The sequence below is a fragment of the Sparus aurata genome, chromosome 12, assembly GCF_900880675.1.
Source record: "Sparus aurata chromosome 12, fSpaAur1.1, whole genome shotgun sequence".
NCBI lineage: Eukaryota > Metazoa > Chordata > Actinopteri > Spariformes > Sparidae > Sparus > Sparus aurata.
In genome coordinates, this window is record NC_044198.1 from 6,464,693 (window position 1) to 6,484,819 (window position 20,127).

Sequence of the window (20,127 nt, forward strand, 5' to 3'; positions counted from 1 at the left end):
ATTAAACAATTAGCTGCCTTTATTTGACCCATGAACGAAGCTTTTAAAATGAGGTTCTTATATCTCGCTGCATGCACTGTACTTGGGTCCGAACTCTACAGAGAGCCTTATTTCTTCCATCTAAATGGAGAAAAACGATGGATGACTCATGGGTCTTTTCTTCTGTGACAAACAAGGATGACCGCGATGAAGATCAGTGTACACTTCGATTCTTACTCCCACGCTCTTTATTTTTAACAAACTACCTCAGAGCGGACTCAGATGTTCTAACCTTAGTACCTTAACACTGGTACATCTAAAAAACTCAACAACAAAAAAAAAACTTAAAACTGAAATACTGACTATAACCAGAGCAGTAAAACATCTCTACGTAATTTGGAAATAAGTTATTTAAATCTCAATTTTCGCAACAGAGAATTGTGTGTACACACAAGCATCAAGCAAACCACAATCATAATCTGCAATCATCCCAGTCCAGGGCTCAAAATCTCACATAGCATGTGACTGAATACAGCTGTGTCAGAACAGGTACCCAGGCACCCACTGATCATGTCCATCATTGAATTGTAATCATGTTTTCATTTCAAAACAAAAAGGCCTTATCATCAAATAGTGTTGCTAAACGTTAGATAAATCCCATGGGTACAATGTTAGCAAAGCTCAATTATTGCAATGCAAGATTACACAAGTAAGTACAAGACACGCTGTGTGAGTTACACAGAAGTGTTTGATCATGCAGAGAACACTTAAATGCCGTGTTAGAACTGTAAACTCATTCTGTTATGGCGGAAAGCATTCAACAGAAAAGCGACATCTGCAATACAGTGACAAACCGTTATTTGTCTGTTTATTAAACTGAAATGTTTGCTAACATATTGATTGATTTAATGGTCTGTAATGTCTGCTGATAATATCGCTTGGCTGTTTTAAGAGGACACAGACGCACATGATTTGATGTTTTGCAACTCTGCATGAAAGACTTTTTGGGAAAGATTAAGTAGCTCAGTCCAACTCTAATTATTAACGGTTTTGTATTTTAAAACCTTGAGCTGAAAATTGAGCTGAAGCAATCGTAAAACATCATTTGACAATCTTGTTCAGTGATGACGAATGTTTTACAATTATTCATAAGCAAATTCCAGACACACTGCTCGGTTTCTTTTATATTAGTTTCTTTTACATTTTTACATTCTTAATCATAATTACAGTATATTATATTTGGTCATGATAGGTCGTGTAACATTATGTTATATGACATTAGATAGGTTAGATTAAGTTATGTTACAGTAGATTACATCATGTTACCTTAGGTTAGTTTAGATTTGTGTGCTATTACGTCACATTATAATATGTTTGTTACGTTACGTTACATCATGTTATATGTGTGATGTATATATATATCTATATAGTATCAATATTGATATATCTATATATATATATATATATATATATATATATATTGATGTATATATATCAATATTGATACTATTTCATTAGGCTGGGATTGGTTCTCTTTTTCTGCTATGTACTGTTGTGCTATTTTAAATTATGTTCTCCTGTGTTATATCTCAAGTTATACTGGTCATTGTGTGTAACATTAGGTCACGTTACACTTTGTTCCATTATGTTCAAGGACACTTCAACATGCAGCTAGGGGGAGCCAGGATTCGAACCAGCAACCTTCCGATTACTAGACGACTCTCTCTACCTCCTGAGCTTCAGTTGCCCCAATAAAACAACACAACAAATCAATTATATGTATATCAGTCTATTATATCCTGATCATTAATCTTCATGTTTTCTTACATGTTTTGAGTGTTATTTTTAAGCATCGGTCTGACTGACAAACTCTGAGCACCACAGAGGGGAAGAGACATTCCAGCGAATCAACACATCTGGGCCAGGTCTCAGAGGAGCTGCTGTTTCTCGACACATGATGATTTACAGCAAAAACATTTTCAAATATAAAACTATTAGTCCACAGTCGAGAAGACCAGAGGTTTTTTTTTTTGTTGTTGTTATTCCGGACGGGCGAGGAAATTCATCATTCAGTTTGAAACACGTAGAAATGAAAAACGAGCAGAGCCCATGCATTCCAACCCAATCTAAAAGGTGTAAAACACTTCCAGATGGTGGCAGGAAATTATTGCAGCGTTCGCATATCATCATGTTTTGCCATTCCCCTTGAACCATCCCAGTTGGCCTCAAGAGTGGCTCTCTCTTTTTCATTTTCTTTTTACCTTTTTTTTTTTTCACTAGTACAAACTATGTAGTCAGACTGCCCAAATACTTGGGGATTCTGATGCTTGTTTGTGTCTACTAATACTCGTAATAGTCCTGCATATGTGCAACCATTTTGAGGGCAGGAAACACCATTAAACCACCGGTGCCCTCCGCCCCCCCATCCACCATCAGCAAGGGGAAAAAAAAGGTATTTTTCTATTTAAGGAGCCTCGTTTAGAGACCTCTGGCAGCCAGAGGGGCAAAGTGTGGGGCTCCACACTGGGCCTATTGTTTCATAAGTCCCATATGTGAATACCTCTGCTGGACCAACCCCTCCATTAAAACAACAGAGCCACTGCTGCTCTGCTCAACATCCCCTCACACTGCTGCTGCACGCCACACTCCAACATCAACTGAGAGCAGCCAGCCACCTGGTTCAACCTACTGAGGGCTGCAGCATAATATTCAACATGAACAGTAGAGATATGTGAGCATTATTTTATATTGACAAAGTTGCACATTTACACTGAAAAAAACTTTTTTGTCTTAGCAATTCATTTGGTTTGATTCTTAAATGTATTTTAAAAAAATATGCTGAGTTTGTCATTGTAGTGTTTCACCTTATTTCAGGTATTTTCCAAGAAAATCTTTCTATTGTTTGTTGGAAAAATGATCCTTTGAGGTTGAGTTTGAGGCTGAATTACACATTAGGATATTCAAATGATTTTCCGTCAGTGCATACATTTTACCATAAAAGACAAATACAAAGAAACAGACGGTCTATTCACAGGATGCTTTTATTAAATTCCATATTCACCAAATGTTACTATTGTGTACATTTTTTACAGGCAATCATGTCAAAGGAGCAAATTATCACAAAAAATATAACCAGCCACCAATTTCTCATACAAAATACACCAATGGTTTGACAGTATAAGGCCTCCTCATTTGGAGTTTCTGAACCTTTTCTGCCCTGTGAATTATTTTTAAATCTAAAAATTCCCATTTCCCCCATATAAAATTAATATATATCTTTTTTATATGAATTCATAAAAAACACATGAGCAGCAGCAAATACAAAATGGTTAGAAATAATCATATATTTTCTATAAAATTTTGTGCGATTAAAAATATTTTTCAAATAAATATTCATATAACATTCTTGTAAATCGCAACCCCCTGTATGTATACCAAGCAACCCCAAGGTTGAGAATTGATCTGAGAATAACTTCTGACAGTGACTAAACTCCAAAGTGTTCTAAGTGTTTTAGTGGTGCTTTTGTAGGTCAAGTAGTGAACATGGAGGCCTCTCAGCAGCTCGATGATCTTAAAAAGACGGCTGTGAACAGCTGTCCGTCTCTCCGTCCATCAGCATAGCTCCACTGGTGTCTGCCAAAACAGGAAGTGATCTGTTAGTCTTTTCAATCAAACAGAGCCGACACACAAAAACATCAGACATCTTCGGATTTGTATGCTTTTGAAATGCGCAGAAAATGCACAGAAGGTTTACGTTTACAGCTTCATGGCCTGGGAGCGCATGAAGTCGACTCAAAATCCAATAAAAGACTGACATGTTCAGGTCTGCGCAAAATAGCTTTCCATATGTAAAAGTGTCATTTATGAATCTAAATATAGTTGAGTAGAGCAAAGGGAGCGAAACTGTGGGTCAGGACCAAAAGGACATCCCTGTCTAGTTCCCATAACAGAAAAACTTTATGGACACTTATGTCCATAAATCCCCAAATGTTACACTTGGATCCCAGAATTTGAAAGAAGAACTCCAGGGAAAGACTTACTGGCGAAGAATCCAGGAAAACTAGCTCATTAGTTAGGAAATCCATGCTGGGCTTGCTGAAATGTAGGCTGGAAGAAGAGAAAAAAAGATGTAAAAGCCGTCAGAGGTACGCTCACACTAGGCATCTAATTATCTGGTGCTTATTTGATAATCGAACATGATCAACTCAGATTCAGGTTCAGTGGATTTACCTCGAGTGGATAGATGCTCCTCCGTCTTTCTTCCACCATCCCTCTGATTAAAATCCATTCTGATTGGCTGGTGATTAACACTTGTTTGTGTTAGTCAGTATTAGAGAAGTGATCAGATTTACCCGTGTGACTTGTTTGTTAGTCGGAGCTGTGTGGTGAGGTGTAAAACCAGCTCCTCTCTACGTGTGTTTATCAGTCGTGGACACAATTAACGGGGCTATGTACAGACACCTTTGAAGAAGTGATGGAAAAAGGGGAAAAATAGAAACATTCATTTTCTTTCATTACATGCAGATTTCACCCATGACATTACCCAGAATTTAGCAATCCTTCCAGCGGCTGAATTGCAGAAGGACATGCATGATTAACTTCTTGTTTAATTAAAAGAGGCTCAGTCTAACACTCAGAATGATTCCCATGAGCATGTAGATTGTGCCACTCGGGACACCGTACCAATTTCATTTGAATATGTTTTTTCAGCTGAATGCCGAGCACAAAGCTATAACCATTAGACATGTGGCAGGCAATTATTTTATCACAAAGTTACACAACTGAACAGCGGCTGCCATTAACACTAACAACTATCTAATTACATGAAGTCAGTACCATTAACTTTTAGCTAAACAATCCAGATCACACATGTAGAGCACCAACTGGACATTTAAGATGTTAAAGCCACCGATGTTGTAACCTGCTCCTACACTGCCAAACGACTCCATCTTATTACAGTGAGTAATTTGTGTGTGTTGTTGACTCATAAATGGTTTGTTTTTGGACATTAATAAAAAATAAATCTGACAGAAAAACGGCAAGATTATTGTAAACTGTTTGGACTGTAACTCAAATTTGTTTCCAAGGCCACAGCAAATTCCTTCAGCGCATCGCCCCCCATCACAAAATGTCTGACTAGACACCAAAACACTTTGCATTACATTCATTTATGTTGTTCAGTAGGGTTTTGTGATAAATGGATAATGGAATTAAAACAAATTGGATAAACGGTCTACATTAATTATCACCCTCTCCACCACTGGGAGGTAAAACACATTCAGGTACGTTTTTGCTTTTAATTCTTTTGCTTGTAATTGTAGAATGTCAATGGGAATAAAATGGCTGATTTCTCAACGACAACAGCGAAAACAAGTCAAACAAATATAACTTTTTTAAGCAACCCTCAGTTTGATAAGGAAAAACTCTGCCGTTGCCAAAAAACTTAAATGGGGAAAAGGAAAGAAAACTCAGGTCAATAGATCAAAATTAGGGGATGACAGGGGGGTCCAGAGCCCCCTTTTCTGGGAAAGGCAGAGATTTTTCCTTAATAAATAGCCTTTATCAATTTCAGTTTTGGAATTTTTTAAAGATTGGGTCCCTCCTTATTTGCCTCACAGTGGTTTTGGTCCACTACACCAAGCACAGACATGCGAGTGACCGCGTACGACTGTTCAGGACTCCTTGAGGCAGATTTTTTCAATAGCCTGGAAGAAAACTATGACTTTTAGGTGTCAGGTACGGGTAAAAATGACTTTTTTTTGTCGGTCAGTCAGATTTTGCAGTGTAAAAAACATAGCTGGACATCTCTGCATTCCCCAATAGGTTTTTAAGAGTCAAAAGACTTATGACAGCCTGCAAACAAACACGTAATCATTTGAGAGAAGCACAAAAATAACCTTGACTGATATTTTCCATCTTACATCAGCAGTGTGTGAATTATTAAAGTCGGTGGCATTTAGCTTTAATCCAGCACAAAGAAAACAAACTTAATGAACACGCTAATGATCATTAAGTGAAAATTGCAGTACGGGTTGCTGGGGCTGGTATATGAGCTCACTTGGCAGCTCAAACACACTGCACCGCTGCTTTAACACCGTCACCTGCTGAGCTGTTGCCACGGCAACAATTGTGTAAATACCACACTGGCACCTATAGAAGCACAGCCCATTAATCCTGCTTCAAACATGTTTCTCTCTCTCTTTTTCTTACTTTCTTTCTTTGAGAGGAGTAAAAAAAAAAAAAATCAGATTCACCAGAAACCCAGATTTCTAAGGTTTGAGTTAAAAGCAGCACAGACAGGAAGCAGCAGCTGGATGCAATCAACCTCACCTGTAAATGAGGAAGCTGGAGATACCGAAAATGATGAGCGCTAAGCCGGATCCCACCGCTACAATACCGAGAACTGGCAGATGACCTGGAAACAGGAGAAGGATTCAAAACTCAGTTGTCTCTCATATGTTCAACAGATGTCCACATTCATGTCTTTGAAAAGGGAAAAAAAAGCACTGTGTTGTAAAAAACACAGCTGTGACTTCCTGAAATGCAGCCACGCTGCTTTAGCAATCTGTCAACCACAAACGGTTTCACACAATTACACAGCTTCGCCTTTCCTGATTTATATTTAACACCCTAATGGAGACTAATTATACCACCTGCTGTAAATCACAAGATAAGCTGATACTCATCATCAAGAAAAATCATTTCTCTCACTAATTAACAGCAGGAGACGTTTCACTTCATTGCTTTCATGAAAGAGTGCGCTGAAGATGTCAAACCAACTTGCATATTTGGGGTTTTCTACCTCTACGAATAATTTCACACTAATTTGCCCTGGTTTGCTTTTATTCCAAAAATGAGATGAAGATTGAGATCCATTGCTGTATAAACACAGCTGGAGTCAGGATACATTTAGCCTAGCTTAGCAAAAAGTGACTGGAGGCAGGGGCAGAGCACTTAGTCGGGCACTGCCCAAAGGGAAACAAGAGTCTGCAGCCATGCTAGGAGCTTTATGAGCCGGCAACTAGACATAGCGCCGAGCTAATTGTTAAAGGTGCAATATGTAAGAATTGGCAGCCTGTTGAATTCATACTCAAAACAAACAGAGCAGCATATCACCAGAGTAACTGCTAGCGGTAGCAGCTGTTAGCTAGTTAGCTCAGTCAGCCATGGACCTAGTGGCATAGACTGGGAGCTTGGAGCATCAGGGGAGTGTAGGTGTTAAAACTGCTAGCACAGAAATGTTGGACAGGAATATGCGTTTTTTAGCTTGTTAGCATGCTAACTTCAGCAGATATCTCTACATAGATGTCGCAATATCGAAACTGTTACGTCTTCACATTCTGCTGATATTTTGGGGTAACTTTTTATGTTTTCAACTAAAAAGCTTACATATTGTATCTATAATGTGAGCAATGACAATGCTAACATGCTGATGTTTAGCAGGTATAATGTTTAGCTATCAAAGTCACCAAGTTATTAAGTTATTACAGACTATCCAGAGGGGAGCATGAATGGCAACGGGCATTTAAGACTGGACCAAAGTGGTAGACCAACTGATATTGTCCTTCTTTTGCAGACATTGCCTCACTGCTGACATAAAAAAATTAAAAAACACCTCCCAACACCTCTTTTCACCTCAGCTGTCATTTTTGCGGACTGTATCTGTAAAGTAAATCCACATTGGCTGGTTAGTGATGGCTGCCGAGTGAGAGACCACTGTTTTAGACCGTGTCTCAACATCCATACGAGCAAACCATCGGATATTTTTATGGAGATGTTGAGACAATGTCCAGCCAGGTTTTTTGTCCAGCCAGGTTTTTGTCCAGCCAGGTTTTTGACCAGCGTGAAAAGGGCAATGTGAACAACAAGGCAGACACCAAGCGAGGACGATGTAAGAGATTTCATGATTCTATTTTATTTATTTATTAATTACCTATGACATGAGTAAAAATGTCCGAATATTATATAACTTGTGCTTTACTTGCTTGTTTTTGACTTTATGCAATTTGAGTAATTGCTCTCTCATTCATGCTTTTCATTCAGTTGACAGATGATGAGTGCCATCATCAGAGTTGAACAGCATACAGTATGTTGCCTTCTCCATTTCTTGTAGCTGAGACACTGTTGTCATTGTGCTTTGTGTGGCCCCACATGTTGTTAATCCTCAATATGTTTCATCGAATTCCTGAGCACTCATTGTTCTTGGTGCTGAAAGCGACACTGGAGAAGCGACACCCAGGCTCCCAACTCAAATTATTTGCGGATGGCTCCAGATTTGAAATGGCGTCAGATTTATTGCTCCTCCGCTCATTATCCCTCCTTCACCCCAAAATACATGTATAATTGCAGTGGCTTTCCTCCTCACTTTGTCATCTGCGACATTTGCCTCTCAGACTGTCACTCTGTGCATACATCTGAGACCATTTCCAGCACTTCTCTTCACACTGTTTGTCATTCAAGAAAATGTTTCACTACATTGAAATGAAATTAAGGAGAAAAAATAACACATTTATCATCACAGCATCAATGAAAATATCGCAGGCCCTGTGCAGAAAACATCAGTAATATAAACAAAGCATTAACTGCAACAGTCATCTGATTGGAGATTCGATCTTACTTAAGTCGAGAGAAAAACTCTGCCGCTAAGTGTCGTATAATTTCACTTGACGTCAATGCCAGGCACATTCGCACATAAATCTTCATGTGCAATTTTCTGAAATCAGTGTGTCCATTAGACAACCGTATGTGTCTTGCTCTACAGCATACTTGACCCCAGAAACGTAGAATCATCTGTAGGCAGATTAAACTCAAACGTGGAGGGATATGTGTTGTTTTCATACCATCATTGCAGGAGGGGTCGTCCGTGGAAAACACACACGGGGGGTTATCAAGCGGTGGGCCCCCGTTAGGCCAGTGAATCTTCTCCGTCTGGGACCAAATGATCTCTTTGGTGGTTCCGTTGTAGTACGCAACAAGCTGTAAACACAGAGGAGAATGATCGCTTAAATGGATGATGGACCACTATGAACCATCGGCAGGGTGCAAGCTCGCCATGATACCATTAGCTGGTGACTTAATGCACTTTATTATGAAGACATTCATTGGTCTGTGAAGGCAAATCTGTTCCTGGTGTTTACAATCCCTCTTTTAAGGTAAACAAAGAGCACTTGCTATTAGAACCCTTTTAACCAATTTAAAAAGCAACTAAATTATTACCAAACAAAAAATGGTAAGTGGACTGGCATGTTTATAACACTTTTCAGTTTTTCTGATCCTTCACAGTGCTTTCCCAACACCTGCCACATTCACATTCATTGCTGGCAGCAGCTACCATTCAACGTGCCGACCTGCTAAAGTGCTTCCCAACCAAAGCAGCCCCAAGATATTTCTATGACCATCCACTCACATAATGATGGAACAGCCATCACAGGCAATTTGGGGTTCTGCTCCTTGCCCAGACATGCAGAAGTGGATCGAACCACCGACCCTCTAATTAGTGGACGACCCGCTCTACCTCCTGAGCCACAGTAGCCCACAGCTCCCATTAAGTTTTACCAGCTCAGGAGCACGTGACATGACATGTATTTGTTGGTTTCACACTTATCAAAGATATCGACCGTCTCGCTCCTCTTATTAGTTTTTAGCTATGCTAGCACTGTCTCGTCGATAGGTAACACCATCATCAGGATACAATTTTTGCAATACTTTTTCTTTATGACCAAATACCTGCAAAGTAATGATCTACACGTCAGCCTCAGCTGTGCTTTCTGTTCAGTGCTAGCAGCATTAGTACGCTACATACATATAAGCATAATAACATGCTAAACTAAGATATGACAGTGAAGATGATACACATTATACTTGCTACATACTAGCATGTAAGCATTGTCACTGTGAGAACGTTAGCAGCATTTATCTCAAAGTAGACCTACCACTGCTAAAATACCACTTTAACATTCAAATGTAAAAAAAAAAAAAAAAAAAGGATTTTAATAGTAAAAGTGTAAATACGACATTGAAAACATTTTACACACATGTGTATCAAAGGTGTGCAGACGAGAAAAAACATCAAGTTGTGGTGTTATGGGCGGACTGGTTAGGCTAAGTGCTGAAACTATTTCTTGGCCAGCTGCAGTGACTTTGGCAGGGACAGCAAACCTCGAAAAAGCATTTTAGATTTGAGATTTTAAAGTATGTTGATACAACTGTTATCTTATGAACAATTTTCAAAAGCCACAATTACTTCGCAATCACAACTTTTTATCTTGTTACCATAAATTAAAATACTTTATTGCTGTTACCACAATTATAAGAGTCATTATTTATTCAGCCCAAGATTATGTGATGATCTGTTACGTGAAGCTCCTAGTAAGACGTTTAACTTATCTGAAAATAAAATATCAAATAAATCATTACACTTGGATAACAATATATAGGTTAATGTAATCAAAGTCATGAGACAACACATATAATATCTTAAAAGAGATTAAAACATTCGGGCTAATCAAGAATTATATTTTGAGAACTGTCCATCATGTCCCCTAAATCTACACACAAATGTGACCAACATCCGGAATATCCTGATTGTGCGAGAGCTTTTTTTCTGATGACACAGCCTCATGAGCAGCATCTGTTGTCCTGCTGTGAAACTTGACTCCTGTGTTTCTAACTAGCAAGAGGAGTTTTCCCACCCATGCTCCCGGCATTTTGTGTCCCCTCTGCTAAAACCGTGAAGGCCGTCACCCCTGCAAAGAGTCATCAAAACAATGCAGAGCACGATGGGTTAAGGGGCGAAGGGAGCGCGGTCCCAAATAGCCGCAGTATTTCAGTTCAGGCGCAGTGTTTACTGCACGGTCTAAACAATCTACTCAGACACTTCATCTTCTGTCACTTTCAAAATATCTAATTGTCTTACGTCAAAAAAGTTGCATAAAGGTTTCTTTCAGAGTTCAGAGGGATCCACTAATTCTAATTGCTAAATCTGTGACTGAACTATTGTGAGTCGAGGTGCAATGTGGGTAATGTAGGCGGCAGGTTTTGAAAAGGCAAGCACGGAAAAATGCGATGCGTTACACTAGAGTTATTTCTCTGTCAACAAAGAATGAAATGAATAAATGGTTTAAGAAGCATTTTGTTGTTCGTCAGCAGTAACATAACTATTAAACCATGTTTAATTGAACCATTACCATGTATTATTGATGTTTATTATAAGTGTAACCTGTTAAATGAGTGCAATATTAAATCTTCTGAGATTTCACTGGGGGTTGCACAAACAGTGAAATACAGAACCACACCGGAAGTATACCAGGGTGTCCCCATAGCTTTGGCCTTACATTGTATCTTCCTACTTTATTCTCACAAAAATAAGATTTGTTATCTGAGTTGATTGTAAGATCATATGGTAATGCGTACATATGTATAAAACTATTTGAATGTACTTACAATTTACAAACAAATTTACAAAAAAGACTGTACATCCTTCATGGAAAAACGAAGTGCATATAATCAATAATATTCAAAGTTGTATATAAAGTTCTTTATTAGATTCAGCAGTCTGAGACTCTGAAAGCTGAAACCGACTCGTGATGTTTTCAACCAGGCTGCTGGCCATGCACTCGGGTCAATCGGCCATATGAATCGACCAATTAAAAGCCGAGGATAAATGAGACCAGGAAGTCACGCTGACAGCCTCTGAGGACCACTATGAAATTCTTACTGAAGTCACATCAAGCTAACCTACTTCTCCTCCCCTCGGAGGGGAAAAAAACACACTGGATCAGTTCACAGCAGTGTTTGCAGAGTTCAACACGCACAAATATTTTCATCCGACTGAGAGGGAAATTTGAGGTTTTATGCATCTTATCATTAGATGTCAGGACCCCAGAATCCGTCCTAGACAGTAATGTTCATTTGCTTTCATTGCGTCAGCGGCCAAACACAGGCAATGGCTGAGGTTTTAAACGCATCATGCTAAAAAAGCATTGGAGTAATTAGAGACACAAAAGTGAATTAGTGCTGTATTGTTTTCAGTCAGTATCATTAGTTGCAAACAACCACATGATAAATACAGAAAAATCTACAATTACTCCTCATTTACTTATCAGCTAGTCTTCTCCGCTAATAATCAATCCATCATGAGCAAATCTTGCACTAAAATAATGATTACGTTATATCATTAGTAATAATCATTACACATTGTTTACATAGTGGAACATTACAGTATTGTTTTGTCGGCTGTTGCTGGATCAGCTGGCACATAATGTATTCTTTGATTCATAGTTCACTTGTTCACTGATCAGATAGTTCCTGACTCGATCCGAATATTCACTATTTTATTAAGGCTCATTTCTTGTGTGACTGCTTGTGCTCACACGGCATTTAACATGTTTAGATAGCCAGCAGATGATAGATGACAAGAAATAAGCAGGGAGAGAGATTGGGAGTGACATGCAACAAATGTTCCCCGACTGGACCAGAACCAGGGACACTGCGGTTCGTGATTGGCACTTAAAGCCACCGAGCTGCCCAAAAAAAGGTTTTGTAGACAAGAGAGGTATAAAAAAGTAGCACTGGTTATGAAACTCAGGTAGCACTAGTACTGAAGTACTTGTTAGAATAAAAATAACATGAAAAACTCCTCATTTGCATATCAGCCCTGTCCATGCATGGCGAAAATGTCTCTATGCCAAATCAGTTTGAAACTGCAGCAGCTCTACATGACAGTATGTCCCTCTGAGTGCACTGTGGCACGGTCCAAATACAGAGAAAACACGGGAAAATCTTACATACTTCTCTACTAAAATCCCATCCTTTTCCTGCAAATTGTCCAAAATGTTCCATCCACTCAGCCAAAACCCCTCTGCTCTTTACCTTGGATACATGAGTAAGCAGTAACAGCATCACCTCTTCATATGAAGGAGATTATGGTTAATGGAGCAGACAAATGATCACTACCACCAGTAAAAGCTAACATCCCTGTTTATTTTGCAGGCTTTGGGTCATTATCTTCTCCTCTTCTAAATGAGTTCCCTCTTCCCCTGTCCTCAATCAAAAACATACCAAAGTAGAAAAATACCATCTCTTCAAATTACACAGGAGCTTTAAAGGAACAGTTTAAGTAAGAACGTCAGATCAGTCATCTGCTTATCCGACTCGATAAGACTTACCCCGTACTCTCCCGTCTCCTGATCGGTCATCGCCCACAGGTCCACGTCTATATTCCTCGCATTTTTGTCATCCGTGGTGACGAGTCCTGTCACTCCTAAAAAGATCAAAAAGATCCACATCAAGGGTCTGATCCGGACTGTGTAACGCCATATACAGTGTGGTGGTCAGTACATCTGCTCCTTCTCAAATTCGGTTGAGATTTTCTGCCTTTTTAATTTATTTATTTGCATCATAAACTTGAGTTCTGCCTCTCAGTTCTTTCCCATCAGTACATTGTTTTCCCTGTACTGATTCTATGTTCAGGCTTTCACATTTAGTTTTGTTTAGGGAGCCTCTGCAGCATGTCCCCATATTATTTAAATTTTTGTGCAGTTCAGTGAAAATGCAACTCCACAGAGTATCAACGAGGCTCATACTGATTTGTTCACACCAAACTTTGTAATGGACCTTTATTCAAACATCTGATGGGGAAAATTATGGCAGGAGCAGCATCATTTCAGGCACTTCTATAGACTTTCAATGTGTATTCTTCTTGTGTCTCACTACTTATAACTGTAGTTAAAGGTTGGAAATAGTTGGAACCCGACCTGATAAACAAAAAAATAATTAATTGCCAAGCCACTGGAGGATATTTGAAAATGCTTTTGCTTCTGTAAAACCACAACAACAAAAAAAATCCAAAATAATGAAGTGAAAGGTTCCTTTATTATTTTCAACACGGTGCCTATTTTCCTTGGTTTTTTGCCCTACCGTGCTGAGCAAAACAACCCTCATCAACCCTTTTAAGCTGGAGCAACAAAATCCCATTGTTCTGCTTCTTCCAACGTGATGTGAGAGCAGATGTGGCAGCCAGCAAAGTAAACAAGGAAGTGTGTGAGCACCCACATCAAGCATCAAATGGACTATTAACTCGAGTGTTGTGTGATAACCATTCAATGACGCTGTAATTATTGTGATGAAAGGGTATATTTGAATCGTATTTTGGGGTCAATGGTGCTTTTCGAAAAACAGCCAGCTGGGCCGGTCTCCTGGCCTCCCTGCATGTTTATTGGAGAGCACCATTCCCTGTTATCTGAGAGGCAGCCATGGCTTTACAGCTAAATTACCACATTTTAAGTGGCAGCCCTGTTGCCGGAAGGACATTTTGGCATGAAGGTTTCTGTAAACCATGGATACCATAAATTTGTACATTTTATATGTATGATATCAACATTTCTACGATATGTGTCATATCAGGTTCAGATTACACGTGCAGTATACTGGAACTTTCATGTCGGGAAGAGAAAGGGATTGTGATGACATGACAGCTCGGCGAGATGGCTGGGAGGCAAGAGACCATGGTTCGAGATGTCGACATTTGTAGGCGTCAAATCGCGGGATATTTTTAACGAGAGGCCGCTGTTCGAGACGGCATTCTAACACGCAGAAGACCATTGTTTGAGATAACATTTCAACATCTCAAAGTATTTGGATACTTGTAACTGGTCATTTCTAATGAGACCACTGACCAACGTAACATTTGAACATTCCTAAGCACGAAACCCCTGGATATTTTTGACGCAAGATTACTGTTCGAGACGGCATTTCAACGTCTGTAATCGTGGAACAAATGGATGTATTTAACGAGGGGCCCCTGCTCAAGACAATGTCTCAAGCACAAAACCACTGGATATTTCAAACACGAGACCGCTGTGCAAGATGACAATATTTTTAAGCGTGAAACCGCTAGATTCTTGTTTATAACAAGGTATAGGGATTTTTTTTAAGATGTATTTGTGGCAACAGCCAAAACATAAAATGTTATTTCTAACCCTAACCAAGAGGTTTTTGTGCCAAAACCTAACTAGACAATAAGTACATTAATAATTGAACATGTAAAGTTGTTTATATGAAACTTAAAGTTCAACATATACGTAGCTTGCCAAAATGTTCATTGCCAACCTTCATTCCAGCAATTGGGCTGAATGTGTTTAGATTTTGCATGAGGTGACATACATGTGTATCCCTATGTAGCTGCAGCTAAGCAATAAGTGAGGCACACACACACACACACACACACACACACATCAGAACCAAAAATTTAGCATTTGTATAGTGTCCATGAAACGATGCACGTATAGCATATTGCACAGTCAAACATATGTCATAACAATGTTTTGACAAACACCTCACAGACATTCGCTCACCCCAGATTCTGCGGTTCTGCGTCCTCATCGTGATGTTTATGCCGTCGTTCTGTGCTCCGCCGTCTGCCAGCGTCTCCTCCAAGGCCTTCGCATACAGCACAAAGCCATCATAGAAGCTGCCGGCGATGTAGTCCATCTGCAACAGATGAGACACAAGTTGGAAAAACCAGCAGCAATGGGAATTTGTGTACACACAGTTATGGTTAAAGACCTTAATGATCTAATAAAAAACATTACTTATAGTGGAAATGGCTGTCCTTCAGCCAACATTCAACAGCAAACTTCTATGAAAAGACGTGATTTTGGCCGACACCCACAAACATGCTGAATGATAGTTAGTACAGTTTTTGTCGAGAGGAGATTTTTTTTTTCTTTTTTAAAACTCCCACATTTATTAACTGAGATGAAAGCAGCAATAAAAGAAAAAGGATTAATTGCAAACATCATTGTCAACATCATCCATCATTAAGCGCTGACAATTATACAGCCCAGTGGGGATTTCTCTTCACAGAATATCTTGTAAAAGATTAAAGAGGTCGTGATGCCGCCGAGAACGCAGAGGGTTTTCATTGGCTATAACTTACTAGTGATGGTTCCAAATGCACACCAAAATCCTTCAAAGCTTTGGCATGGAGTCTCTTCTGGAACTCTTTGTACTCGGGATTATCAGGAGGCCGGTACGTTATGACGAAAACAGACTGGGGGAGACACAGAGAGGGAAAAATATTATAGAAATCTACAGCTTGAAATAAGAGGACTTAGGGTTGATCCTGGAAACATCCATGTGTCTGTCTGTGATGGAATGAACAAGACGCTGAATCCCAACCTCATGCAGGACAAGCGAAAGCCTTTGTGAAAATACATTTTTTTTGGGAGTTCATTGTACTGTCACATAAAATTGCGTGCATGTTATTTAGTGTGTAAACCAAGAACGGCCTTGCTTGCAGTTTTTTTTTTCCAGTGCCATTATCTCATGAGCACAAGTTAATTATTTCTTGTGATAGCAAAGCTCGAGATAATGACTTTATTAACCCGTTCTTATGAGAAAACTAAAGGTTGTGGCCTCTTTTTACCTACTAATGTGCGTCAGAGCTCATCAGTGTCATGCCAACATGCATAGATGAAGTCATGGCAACTGATATCAAATCAAGGACTTACCCATGATTCATCAGCGCATCAGACTGCACATCAATCTTACTTTTTTATACTTACTTCACAGTGACACATCTGTACAGTATATAAGCCTATCCCTTATAGAAATGAATGATTATGAAAATACCCTCACATGAAATCACGTGGGAAAATGTTTGTTACAACAAACAAAAGTTCATTAAAAGTTCATTTTGTTTGCTTGAAACTCCCAAACCATGTGTAATTGATCTTGGGAGAAGAAAAAGGCTAATCTCTCAAGATAACAAGGTGAATTAGCCCGCCATCACGAGAAAATTAGTGATTTTTATCCCAAGATAAAGAAATAAGATAACATCATTAAAAAATAATTTTAAGTATTGGCCTTCTGAAATTTTTGTTGCACGCACTTGTTTTGAGAAGTTATTAGGAAATTATGCTAACAGTAATGGTCGACAATACTGTATCTCGGTTTTGCTTTGGTTGTAGTCGTCAATAACGCCGCTTCAGTAAAGACTTAAAACTCCCCTCCTGTGACCATTTTGGATTCAAGCAGAGCAAATCCCAAACTATACACTGGGTTTGTTGTTTGTGCTTGAGGGTCACAAAAATGCTAACTGGCTAAGCAGCTAACAGGCTGACCAGCTAGCGGCCATTGAGTTTTTAGCGTGCTAACGGTCAGACCAGAGGCAGTCATTCCCAAAACATTTCATTCCAAAAAAACTAAACAGAAATCAAAAGTAGGCAACAAAAGCAGAATTCCAAGAGAGCAAAATAACCTACTATTTACTGACCAGGATAACACAACGACAGAGGCAGCAAAGGCAGGGAACACACAAAGAGAAGACAGTACCAGGGAACATGTCATGGTTATGGAATTTGTGCTGTATTTTCTGTGTTGTTTTGGCCTGTGTGTGAGTCTCCGTTCCTCGATTGGCTGGAGCCCCCTCTGCACACACACACACACACACACCTGCCGCCCATCTTCTTCTTCGTCAGGGCCGGCGCAAAAGCCCTGGACTCCTCCTCGCTGGTTGAAAGTCAGATTGTTTTTTCGCCTCTCGTCGTGGTATAGTGATGGCTCAACTTCTCTGTGTTATTTCTTTTGTGATTTACTGTGTTTTCCTTGAGTTTAACTTGTACTTCCCTTCGCCACTCCCAGAAACAGGCTCTAAACTCGAGCTCCAGCGCCTCCACCGCCGGGCCACCCAGCCTCTCGCAACTCAGCCACAAGCCAAACCGCCTCACGCTCCCTCGAGGCCTACACCCCAGCCCCCATCTCCCAGCACCACGATCCCCGGCTAAGTCTGCAGCCAAGCCTCACGCCGGCCTCTGCTGCTCCTGAGTTCCACGCTACTACAATAAAGTCCTACTAGACATATGCCCGCCTTTGGTCTTCCCTTTTGGGTCCTACTAAACAGAACAGGAACAGGCAAAAAACGCAGGGCTGAAGTGAGGACAAAGACGGACCAACTGACAAAGAGAGAGGGAAAGACACGCAGCGAAATACACAAGGGAGGGAAAACTAATAAGAAGCAGGTGAAACTAACTGGGCAATCAAAAAAGGCGGGAAGAAACACAAAGACAGGAAGTGGTGATTAACAAGACACATAAGGGGAGAACTACAGAGTAAAAGAGGAAATAACTCAAACTTAAACCATGACAAAAGGAAATCTAACATTGCAAATACATACAAATAATATTTGGTTATTGGTAAAGTTGATTTGTGTTAACCAACTCCTCAACATTTTACACCACCGCTCGCTCAGTGTCAGGTGGGATCAGCTCCAGCCTCCCCTGACCCTGCCTGAGCAGGATAGGCAGTTACTGATAATGGATGGACAAACAAACCTATGTGGTGTGACAAGCGACCCAGCTCCGGGGATGTGCCTTCACAAGTGCACACGATGTATTTGACAGACCATATCTTTTCAACAGAATAAGCTGAAGCAGAGGAGGATCAACATTCAGTTTTTGAGGGATTCAAATGATTTTTTTTTTTTTTTTTTTAAAAGTGCCCCGTCCTGCCTCCAACATTTGATCAAGTGTTTGGATAGAGTAATCAAACATTCACGTTTCAGTCCAAATATTTGCCTCAAGTGACCTTTGATTCCGTCCATGTACTGGCTGCCATCATAAAAAAACAAGTTTTAGACAGACGTCCTCTGGCTTTGCTCTTTAACTGTAGGAGCAATACATCGTTCTTCATGTCACAACAGTTATACTGGAACCGTACCACAAACTTCCACCAGCAATTACTGCCTTGAGGGAAACATATCGTCTTAATAAGCCCTGTTATGTCTTGCAGACAAATTAATTCCTTGCGTGATCAGCAAAGTGGGAGCCAAAGTTTTGTTTTCCAGCCAGGGTCAGGAGCAGTTCATATTCAGACGGACAGATATTGAGATTGCTGAGTTTAACGCTGAAGCTGTTTCATGGTCTCAACACTAGAAATAGCAGTCTTTCTTTTGTTTTGTTTTACATGCTTTGACTGAACAAATTAAAAGCTTTCGTTGTGATCAGTTTGTTGTCAGCCAACGAACATTTCAGAAAAACAAATATTTCGAGCGGGAAGGTATTCCAGATGTGCACGGATGAAAGGTGGAGACGTGTGAGGAATTATCCCTCAGGCGCAACAATAAATGTCTTTCAAGTCCTTAAATGGAGCGCAAAGGAAGACACTCACTTCCACTAATTTCTTAAGTTGATGATTCAACTGCGTTTTAAGCACCTTCCTCATCCATTAAGGTGGAACTCGCCACAATCTATTTAACATTATGCCGCGTTCATATTCACATGGCGGCTCCGCTTCAAAAACTCGGTGGAGACTTAATTAAAGAGAATTAGGAGAAGCCTGTGTGACATTTAGGGAGATGCATTAGCCGAGCGACACGTCTGTACCCGCTCCATTATGTCTCAAAGCACTAATTTGTATTGCTAAATGGCTTCCTGTGAAAACACATCCCCTCGTTCATTAATGTCACGCAAGAATTTCGCTCTTTAAAGTGGTGGAAAGGGGGCTGAGGGGAGACTCAGTGTGCCCACACACACTGGCAAAAGTTACGCATGCCAAAAAGCACATAAGCTTCCCGTAAATACATCACTATCATTACCATAAAAGCTTCCCCTGGTTTTTAATTGTTTCTAAATAATCAGAAACAATTACACAAAGAAAGGATTTTTGAAGCAACTGTCGGTATTTGGTTAAATTTGAGGTCTCTGTTCTGTGTAACTCAGTAAGAAGAGTCCGATAAAGATTCTGAAGATTGAAGAGTGAATGAAATATGCGTTGTCAGAAACGCCCATTCCTCATGCCAGATGGTGGTTTTGGTCTCTCCTGCTTCCAATTACAAATCGGCTGAAACTGTGACAGTCTGAGCACGGCCTCGATTTATCAACAGCGGCCATCCAAACAGATGCACGGAACTCGCTGCATGCTGCATGTGTGTGTGCATGCGTTTTTTCGTGTTCTGTGTTCGCCGTACCTTGAAGACCTTGATGGGGTCGGCCCAGTCTGGGTCGGCGTTGTGCCACGGTTTGCGATCGGCCAAGCTCTCTGCAAACACGTCCAGATAGAAAATGGCGTAGTTCTCGGGGTCCTGGATCTCGCTTTGGAACAGCTTCATGATGTTCAGGAAAGTGTCCAGCGGGCCGCAGATGTACACGA

At 40.1% G+C, this 20,127-nt stretch overlaps 1 protein-coding gene across 2 annotated transcripts in view; it reads right to left on the reverse strand.

The window, feature by feature from the left end:
* npr2 (natriuretic peptide receptor 2) overlaps positions 1 to 20,127 on the reverse strand; it is a 67,030-nt gene that overhangs the window by 34,350 nt on the left and 12,553 nt on the right. For both annotated transcript variants that reach the window (XM_030436092.1, XM_030436093.1), the window contains exons 2-7: positions 19,946 to 20,127; positions 15,917 to 16,030; positions 15,333 to 15,468; positions 13,146 to 13,240; positions 8,820 to 8,955; positions 6,310 to 6,394 (exon numbers count right to left, since the gene is read on the reverse strand). In XM_030436092.1, coding sequence (XP_030291952.1) covers positions 6,310 to 6,394; positions 8,820 to 8,955; positions 13,146 to 13,240; positions 15,333 to 15,468; positions 15,917 to 16,030; positions 19,946 to 20,127 — 748 coding nt within the window. The remainder of the gene's footprint in view (positions 1 to 6,309; positions 6,395 to 8,819; positions 8,956 to 13,145; positions 13,241 to 15,332; positions 15,469 to 15,916; positions 16,031 to 19,945) is intronic.